Source organism: Melanostigma gelatinosum, assembly GCF_949748355.1.
Source record: "Melanostigma gelatinosum genome assembly, chromosome: 21".
Taxonomy (NCBI): domain Eukaryota; kingdom Metazoa; phylum Chordata; class Actinopteri; order Perciformes; family Zoarcidae; genus Melanostigma; species Melanostigma gelatinosum.
This window is the reverse complement of record NC_136654.1, coordinates 7,230,728-7,241,372: the sequence shown is the minus strand read 5'-3', so window position 1 is coordinate 7,241,372 and position 10,645 is coordinate 7,230,728. Positions and strand designations below refer to the sequence as shown.

Genomic DNA, 10,645 nt, shown 5'->3' with positions numbered 1-10,645 from the left:
TTATTTTGAATGTTTCATTTTTTATGTACCGGTATATACTTTTAGTCACACAAGTATTATTCATAGAAGCTCACAAACTTTCCACACACCCAATCAGGATCTAAGATTTTAAATACATGGCACATTATTATTAGAGAAGCACCTCTCCGTATTTTTGGCACATGTGGGGCAGTCGTCTGCACTACACCCCCCTGGAGTAGTGCGCTCTCCGCCTGTGGATTGCCACTCCTATACTGAACAACAGCGCCACTGCCAGGAGACCGACAGCCACTGCAAGAGCTGTTATGACACCTGTGGGAGACAACAATCCTGTTCAGGCGAATGTGAATATGGAACATTTGGAAGATTTCCAAAAAATATGATGTTATTAAATCAGACAGTTTGTGCTGAAAATCCGCTTGGCTGGTCCCTAAAGTAAATACAGGAATAAACATATTGCAGTGATGCATTAACAAGGCCAAAAATATTTGTTGAAATAGAAGTCGTGAGAATATATAAAATTTCGCTTCTTCACCTGTGCTTGACAATCTGGTCCTGAACCCACACTCAGCCTCCCAGTCCTCTGCCACCACGTCCCGCACCAGCTCAGTGAACGTGGACAAAGGGCAGGGGTTCAACCCGTTGCATCCTGCCACAGGGTTGGGGTAAGGGTCGCGCCAGGAGTCATTGTGGTAATACAGCTCCAGAGAATAGGAACTGGGGGGAAACACAGCGAGGTGACACAAAATACAAAAATAGGAGAGTATTAATTGCAGTTTTGAAAGTGAGTGACGGAGAATGTCTGAGGTGCAGAGGGAGAGAGTTCTAGAGGGAGGGGGCAGCGATGGAGAAAGCCCTGTCCCCCCAGGTCCGATGCTCGGACAGAGTAGGGGGTGTAAGGAGGTTGGCGTCGGTGGATCTGAGGTTGCGGTGTGAGTGTGTCGGTGCAGGGGGTCTGAAAGGTATGAAGGGGCTATGGTTGTGAGGGGCTTTGTATGTAATGAGGAGAATCTTGAACTATTCTTTGCTGTATGGGGAGCAGTGGAGGTTTTGAAGGACTGGGGTGATGGAGTGGGAAAGCAGATGGGCAGCTGAGTTTTGGATGTATTGTAGTTTGTTGATGATTTTGGTGGATGTGCCGTACAGGATGCTGTTGCAGTAGTCCAGTCGAGAGGCGATGAAGGCGTGGACGAGGAGGAGAGGGAGGGGCATAGACGGGCAATGTTTTTTAGATGAAAGAAAGCAGTTTTTGTGATGTGATTGACATGGCCTTCGAAGGAGAGGGTTCGATCAAAAAGGATACTGCGGTTACGAATATGTGTAGAAGCAGGAACACTGGTGCCATCGATGCAGATGGAGAAGTTGTGGTGGAATTTGTGTCGTGGTTTGGGACCGATGATGAGGATTTTAGATTTGTGGCTGTTGATTTTGAGAAATTTGGCTTGCATCCAGGTCTTTATGTCTGTGAGGCAGTTGGTGATGGTGGTGGGGGGGATGTAGAGCTGGGTGTCGTCAGCATAGCAGTGGAAATGAAGACCATGGTGGCGTATGATGTTAACAAGGGGGAGCATGTAGAGAGGATGAAGACGAGGGGACCGAGTACCAAACCTTGGGGGACACCTTGAGAGACTGGAGTTGAATGTATTGATGCGAATGAGCTGTTGGTGGTCGGAGAGGTATGACCGGAACCAGGAGAGGGCTGTGCCAGTGATATGGAGGGAGGACTCAAGAAGGGAGAGGAGGATGGTTTCAAAGGCTGCATTGAGGTCAAGTAGGAGGTTATGTAAATGATGGTTGTTTCATGTGCTAATTTGGCCATTGCAGTCCTGGATGGCTCCCATATTTCTATCGAATTGAAAAGCAAAAACAGTCGTGTACCTAAATGGTTTGGTGCGGCTAAACAGTTGAATGCGATTGCTCAAAATATGGCTGGCCATCTGACCTAGATAGTGAAATCAAATATGCAAAGGGCAGGCAGGGCGTCATTACCCATCATACTCCTGGTAGAACTCAAAGAGTTGACAGGCAGCATAAGGAGGAAGAAGGCCGTTGTACACATCCAGAGCCGCCTGGAGGGTGATGAGGGTAGAGTCGTGCTGGAACGAGAAACATCAAGGGAGGGAGGAGATACATGTGAAACAGCGGTTTGCACAATAGATTCGGAATGTGTGTTTGTGCCCAAACGTTGAACTTACAGCTGAGTACATAATGAATTTGAGAGTGCTCCCTTGCTCTACAGCCCTGGAGAAATTCCTCAGAATGGCATTCAGCAGCACCCCTGGTAAATTAACAGATAAGTGTCAACAGTGCAAATAAATTTTCCCACCAACGCACTCGTTTTGACCTTACGGAGCATCATGTCTTAGTGCTGTAAACATCTTTGTCCCATTAGCCCATATGTGCTAATGTGCTTTTGGGGAGGCCTGGCCCAGCACTGTCTGTGGCATTAACAAAGCCTCTGCCAGCAGTCACATTAGATACACTGAGGTTTTTTTCACTATGATAACATTGCTTTGAATTGCCTCCAATGGGAATCCTCACCTCCCGAGAGCCTGGCCTTCTCTTTGCGCTTGTGACTGAGAATGCTGTACATGACCTCAAATGATGCAATTCTCTTCAGGGTGTCCAGAACACCTTGGGTGGCCCAGCGTGGGAGAGTCAAGTTATGTATCCGCTGCACAAGAAAATAACATTTACTGCCATAAATCATGCTAACAATCACATTACACGACACATGAATCCCAAACAAAAGGGTTTTAAATGGCTGTGTTTCATCGTTTCTATCATCCAAGGCTATTTTTAGCGCCGGTCTGAAGATAACAGATGCTCATTTTGCAAGTGTGAATGAGCGTATTCAGCCTAGAATCCACCCATCTCATAACGCTTTAATTATCATTTCAATATGTTGTCCTATTCATGTCTTACTGTATGTATAAAAATGATTTCCCCACGCTCCAGCCCCCTCTCCATCTCTCTGAAGTGCTGAAGAAAACCGATCCCTTCTCTTTCCCCTCTTTCTGTTTGACTCTCACTGCTGGTGTTTTGATGAGTAATTGAAGCATTTGTAAACTGCAGAACACAGAGAGTATATTTGTGTTCATGTGCGTGTCTATGTGTGAAACATCAAGGATACCTGACAGGTAAGAGTGTCGTAGACCCTCCATATTTTTTTGCCAACCAGTTTGGAGACGGGGTAGCCAGTGTGGTTGGAAAGTCCCTCCACAAAGAACTGCAATGTGCAGAAAAGGTGAGAACATTACATTCAACCAGTGGTGGAAGAAATATTCAGATCCCTTTACATGTAAAAGTATCAAAACAATTCATGACAAATACTCAATGACAAGCAGTCAAAATCACACATTATAACATTTTACTGTTGAAGTTGGCCCAAGATGGAGCTAGTTTGAACTGCTTTTTACACAGTTTGGTAGTTTAATCCGGTTGTTCACGACCTGCGGGTCGGGGGCTTCAAAAGGTAACAACATGAATCTGCCGGTTGCTGGGCATCAACATCAGATTTTTGTTCTGCATATTATGGACTTCAACTTTTGCTTTTCTGTAAATGATATGACACATCTTTAAGTCATTGTAATCAAAACATGCGATAAGTTTTAGAGGGGAACATGTGAAATTTGACAAGGGGCTCAAATTCTTCTCTCTTCTTTCTTCTTTCTTTCTCTTTTCTTTAAATTAGACGATACTTCTTTGGAAGGAGTCATGAAGTCAAAAAGGCAGGAACCCACTCATCTTTAACACTACATTGTATTGTATACACTTATCATGTGATTTTGCGATGTAAAATTGTAGTAACCAGCTGTAAAATATAGAAAAAAAATCCTCATTTGAACTAAATTAATTTGCAAATGGCAATTATCCCGACGGATCGCCTCTGATCCAAAGAGCACATGCTGACCGAGATAGTGTCCTAAAATGTACAATAGTCCCCCCTGAAATGTTGTGGGGTTGAAGTTTAAAGTACCATAAAATGAAAATACTCAAGTTAAGTATAAGTGTCTTGAAATTGCAGTCATGTACAGCACTAATCACAACCCTCAACTCATCATTCTCAGGGAAAATGTTTGAAGAAAAACGGTTAAATCACCATTTGTATGAGTGATGTTTTTGCAGATGCACTGTAAATAACGACAGAATTGCAGACGTTAGTTGGTGAATTGAATGGATTTGTATGGTTTATTGAGTCAGTGTTGCTCACTTCAACCTTCGGTCAGACAACGCAGTGAAAAATGGCACCATTTTGGTTACTGCATCCGACTTGCAGGTACTGTGCCTCCAGCAGAGGGTGTGAAAATTCAACGCAGGAGGCCATGTGCTGATCTCAAACACCACCTTAGTAGGCAGCACATGGGACTCTGTTTAATTAAACCCTTTCATTGTAATTCTTAATCTAATTCAATCCCAGCGTTAATTAGCGTCTCTGAGAATGTGAGAGAGATTGCACTGTGCAGCTTTTTCGAGGCACTGGAGTCACCGTGCCTGAGAAAATCACTGAGAGGACATGATGTCTGCAGCATAACTGTCACGTCCACTGGAGGTGCCGATAACGTTGGCACCCGCAACTGTGAACTATATATGTCACTTTTTTTGCACAAATGTGCATTTCACAGCGTTTGTTAATGTACAAATCAAGGCAGGGATAAGCAGAATAGAGGCATCTGAGCTGAGGAAAAGTATTATTCACAGCCGTTGCAATTATATGATTCTGATGATTAAAAAAACAACAGACTAGCAAACAAGTTGTTAGTGGTTAACAGGCACATGAATCATGGAAAAGTGATGTTTACTACAAACCGAGCTGTGAGTAGAACGTTCACGTCATAGAACAGACGCTGAGGACGAGTTACAGTACAGTGTATTTCGATGACTGTCTTCTTCTGTGGTTTGTCTTACCTGGTGAGCCCTGAGGAACCTCTGGTGGTGCTCGCTCTCAAAGGTCTCCGTCATCAGAGCTCTGAACCTTGGACAGTCTTTGCCTGGAGACTTTAACAGCTTGAGAAATCGAAAACAACAGCACAACATCAGTAGAAATAATGCACATTTATTATTTATTTCGGTACTGCGGTCTTCTGGGCACAATCATATGTTCATTTCACACTTTAAAACTGTTGTAAATTTCATGACAGCAACACAGAGCGACATGAGAGCGACTCAGATTAAGTTGCACAACTTTCTATTTGGAGTGTGGCTGCCATGTGAAAGGAAATATTGATGTGGCTCAGCAGCCCACCTTGTCCTGGGCCCTGGGGACGGTGTGCACTGGAATAGGCCTCCACAGTAACTGGGGCACGATGGGAGGCGGGCGTCTGGTTGGGGGGAACATCCCAGCAAGGCATGCCTGGGTACTCATCAGAGTGCGGTCGTAGTCAGTGCTCCTCACATAGAACTGTTGGAAACACGGCGGGAACATGTTATTAAAATGCATCCATATGTTGGTACTAGGCCTGACATTGATTACAACCGTGTTCTTCCACATGTGAAAATGCACTTGGAAATTCTAAAGGATTGCATTCGGGAAGTGGAGCTGCACATACTTCTGTTTCTATATTCATTCAATAAAGATGCAAAAATAATTGTACCCAGCAAAGCAGCAGTGTATCACGAGTTAACTGTAAGTCAACTGAGGTATTCCCTTAACATGAGGAGGAGGGGAGTCAAAGGAGATGCAAAAGGGATGAGAGAAGGAGGGGGGGAAAGAAGATCCGTCCGACTATGATCTCCTCTGACAACAGCCTTCGCGCATCTATATCTCTCTGTCACCCCGTGTCAGCTTTTTGTACACAGTAAATCACGTTGATAAGGTTGGATGTTCCTGTGATGCCAAGAATGCTTCTTCTTTTTTTTTACCCCCTTTTTGTCAAATTAAAACAGACATGGCAGCGCGGGGGAAAGGTATGTGCACGTTGACGGAGACTTGGGCGACAAATCGGCACTGACGGGCACTGAGAAGAGCTGTTCTTTTTGTGATAATTGCGTGTTATTTAAGAGATGGAGAAGAGAGGACTGAACACAAGGGGGGGGGGAGGGATAAGAGAGGGAAAAAAGACAGTGAGTGTTAAGAAAACAGAGACAGAAATGTAATCTCAATAATGACAGTATGCTGAACATGCAGCCCAACATGCGTGTTGCCAACTGTCGTGTACATGGTGCCCCATATGTTACAGCACATAAAGGCCATGGCAGTGATATCACCAATATGAGTCATGCTCCTGAGCTGAGTGTGTGTTGTAAGAGCTGGTACAGGCGGTGGCTTGCACATGATTTCAGATGTTGGGCCGAGGGCACACGCAACAACAGCATTAGATGACACTGAAGCACACAGGCTCAGGGTACGTCAGAGAAAACTGACACACACACACACACACACACACATGTCTCCATACAGAAATACACCTACCTCTTTGTTGTTGTAGTCCTCACTGAGGAAGTTGCCATAACGCCTCCTTAGAAACCTGCCCAGCTCAAACTGTTGTTTCATGCCCAGCTGAAAGGAAAATTGCCAGCAATGTTAATCTTTGTCGAATCTGACCTTTCAGCTACAGATTTGGCTGATTTAAGGTCAAATTCAACTTATTTACATAAAATAACACATTACACCCATTATACAGGGCCTCCAGGCCAGAACAAAGTCACAGTAGGAAGGACTTTAATCATAAGTCTGCAAGTATTTCTTTCATTTTTAAGACTTGACTGATTTTGTGTCGTACGGATCATAAGTGAAACATACTGTGACACCAAAGCTAATGTGTGCCTTTGGTGTATTTACTCTGTAAGTGACTTTCTTGTCAAATTATGTATAAAGATTCATTTTGCATTTTAAACTATGGACTTGTATGGTTCGTGTGTCACTGGCTCTAGTGGCCCTGAGGTGCAAAACACAAAACTATTGAAAAGATTATGGTCATTTTTTTAAATAGTTTGTGGTAGTTTATTGTTGTGGTTTTGGTTTTGCTGCTGTGTTTCTGTAAGTAATCCTGAAAATTTGATGGATTGATGGATTTTATACACTATATACATCTAAGAGCTCTTCATATTTGGTTGTTTGTTGGCCAAATCCTGCTTGACAAAATGTTAACGGTGACACACACACACATACACACACACACACACACACACACACACACACACACACACACAGAGTGACACCCAGTACCTCAGTCAGCTGTCCGAAGCCTTGACCCCACACTTTCTCCCCATGAGGATCACTGGGATACGACTCAATAGGCGATCGATCGCCGTGTCGGAACACCTTAAATGTCATAGCAGATAATGTCACATGGATTTAGACGCCAGGCTGCTGTGCCAGCCATTTCCCTGTGTACTTAAGGAAAAAAAATCAACCCTGAGACAGAAGTCAGGAATAGAAACCTGTGATCTTGGACAGTTCAGCCTGGATTTGAGACACAGAAGAGTCATTCTGATGACACACATGCTGGAGCAGCTGCTCCGTTTGTATCATTAACCTGAAGACTCACTTTCTGGGCAGCGACATGACCCACAGGTTGATGAACCTGGATTATGGATACATCTGAGTCACTCTTGGTAGCACCACTGTGACGTAAACAGCACTAACAGTTTGGATGTAAAAACCACAAAGTCAAGTCAGCAAAGCTGTGGTTTGCTTTTCGAGATAAATGCTATGTTCAACGACTCATTGTCCTTTTGATGCAAAACACCTTCCTACGATTGGACATGAACCGAACTAACCTCAACTAAACTTGACACAAATGAATATGATCATTTTAATAATAATAATAATAATACAGACCATTAAAACACATTTAAACAAAAAAATATTTAAAAAATTACACATTTACATAGGAAAATTTAAATGACAAAGACAAACAGATGAATGAGACAATTAACAATAAAATGTAACAACTACACCTCATGTAGTGAACCTAATCCTTACTTTGGCTTTAGAAACTAAATAATAAATAGTAACTGTCAAGCTACAGTATGTCTGTTGGGTGTGTGTGTGTGTGTGTGTGTGTGTATGAAGAAATCCTTCAATGGTTCATTGAGCTGTGCTGTAAAAGAAAGATATTCAAAAAAGTGCAGTCGTATGTGATCTGGGAAAGGAAAATGTGTGGCTTGATGATGTCAAAATGTTGTAAGACAGCTTGATGTGAAATGTCATCGTTGTTAATCATCCACACAGAGAGGAAATGAAACTATAAACACTTACAGCTACAACAAACTTCAGCATCCGGCACTCAGTCAAGCAGATGCAACAGAGGAGGAATAAACAGCCCAAACTTCTCTGGAACTTCCACATAGTTTTCACTTGTCGATCGCTACCTCCTTCCCAGAGCTCCCCTGCTTACAGGAGGCAGAAAAAAACGTCTTGAAAGTTTCAGTGTAAAAGTTCACAACTAACAGAAAGTGATGAACACTTGTGTTATATGTTAGTCAGGCAATTGTTGTGTAAAATGTGTCTTTTCAGACCAGTCATATAACATAGAAAATATGTATGTTTGCTCTTCTTTGTCCCACATGCTACAACGCTGTAGCAGTATTTATGTCAACTCAATTTTAACAGCCTTTACGATGGATGGAACAGCAGAGTTCATGTACAACAAAATGCCTTGTCGAAAGAGATTTAACCGATCGTATAAATGAACACACGCACTTACCTCAGCACTGTTGTTCACACATTTTGCTGTTTCAATCAAACAAGTTACAGACAGAGGAGGACTGCTGTGCATCCCAAATCTCCAGTCACACCCGGATTGACATTAAGTGCATGTTCCAGTAAATGAAGGAGTGCTTTTATAGCCCTCCTGCCTGACCTCGTCTCTCCTTCTCTCTCTCTCTCTCTCTCTCTCTCTCTCTCCCCCCCCCCCCAAGGATTTCTGATCCCAATCTACTTCATTGTCGACTGAAGTCCAAATCACTGTCTCTGCCAATTCCCCGCTGTGCAGTGTGACATGACAACCCCCCCTCGGCAGACATATTTGAGTCATCTTTTGAACTTAAGAATACATATTTGGCTCTTCAATGCGGATAACTCCACTTTTAAAGCCCCATATTCTTCAGGACACTTCGGCTTTAGAGTAACAATGTGACAAAGGAATGGGTTAAGTTAAGACGTGCCCACCTGGCTTCTTAAATTGTACTTCTGGAGCATAAGCACACACATACACACTTCCACACAGGCCCTGGGCCACAAACACTCATTATAACTTGTTATGTCATCCGCCGTGGGTTTGGCCCCAAAATTACAGGGCCTGGAGTGTTTTCCCTGACTCGACACACGTAAGTATCTGTTAGTATCAAAGCAGCTTTATGGGATACAATGGGATTAGTGAGTGTGAAGATTTAGAGCTATACAGCGTAGACATATTATTTGATAAGTGTAAGATAGGATCTGTTGAACTAAGTGATACACAGTACAGTATTCACAGGGGTAACATGGATGTTTGAAGCATTACATTAAGACTACAATGACATTGATTTGAAGTAAAAGAGCACACATGGTCTCACACATGCAAGTATTCGCTTTTACTAAAGTTAAAGTAACAATACCAGAATGTAAATCCAAATTGTATAATTACAATTACAGTTTTTCTTATTGTCAACAAATAGCCTTTTGCCAGATATAGCTTATTCCTCTGTGCCATCGTCATCCAACACCTAAATACACATGATTCAACCAAACCACTGGACTGCGTGATGTCTTTCTTTATCACAACAAACATGAGCGTTGTACTTGTTTTGAGTCACCACACACGTGTCCTCTTGTGTTTGGTTGATGTCTGGTAAAAACTACAATGCCCAGCTGTTTTAGGAAATCATTTACAAAAATACCCGTTTTTAAAGATTTGCATCTTTGCTAGGAACTTATGGACATGGGGCAGACAGTCAACATTTTTGGTCTTTTTTTGGAATTTGTTTACAATAACAAAAATAAAGAACATCACTATAGTGTGTACAGTATGAATAAATGTAGCCTATTAAGTAGCATAGAGTGTAAATAATCATGTACAGTACAAGTACGACAAAGTATAGTACTTTGGGAGATCTTAACTTTCCACCACAGTGCAGATCTCTTTGCATCTCTTTCTCTCTTTTTTTCAGTGAGACAAACATAAAACACAAACACACACACACACACACACACACGCCATCCTTTTTTCCTCCCTCTCCCCCAAGTGACTGTAGTGGGGTTTTTTTGTCTTTGTTGAAATAATTGCAGTGATTTTCAAGACTGTTGTCATGGCAACACAGAGGTTGATGCATGTTGACAGAGTCTGTTGCAGGGCGACCGAGAGACTGAAAATGGGAGATAAGAGGTGGGAGGAGAAGTGATGCTTGTGTATGTGTGCGCCCATGTATGTGTGTGTGTGGGGGGGGTCCATGTACTACAATCCACATGATGTATGGAGATGAGCAGTACGGGACGTCTTAGACCGATAGAAGGAGGCCTGAGACTCAGGAATGAACAGTTACTCGTGTATTGTGAGCGGAGGAGAGGGCGAGAGAGAAAGGGAGAGAGGGAGGAAACCGGGGGTGCTATTTCAGTCCGGGCGTTGTCATGGAAACTGCAGCCTCACTACAAATGGAGACATCCAGAACACATGGATCGTCAAACAAATGGCGTGCGTAGGGCCCAGCGTGAAGCTACGCCATGGCTGTGCGACACCGTGCC

At 43.1% G+C, this 10,645-nt stretch overlaps 1 protein-coding gene across 1 annotated transcript; it reads right to left on the bottom strand.

Annotated features, from left to right (window-relative positions):
- Positions 1 to 41: 41 nt before the first annotated feature.
- Positions 42 to 7,202, bottom strand: LOC306795244 (testicular acid phosphatase homolog). The gene is given in 10 exon segments (XM_079293694.1): positions 42 to 291; positions 515 to 696; positions 1,969 to 2,090; positions 2,094 to 2,257; positions 2,521 to 2,653; positions 3,113 to 3,208; positions 4,888 to 4,986; positions 5,225 to 5,380; positions 6,392 to 6,478; positions 7,148 to 7,202. Coding segments are annotated over 9 exon segments (1,143 nt in total). The 5' UTR covers positions 6,473 to 6,478; positions 7,148 to 7,202; the 3' UTR covers positions 42 to 181.
- Between the last annotated feature and the right edge of the window lie 3,443 nt (positions 7,203 to 10,645).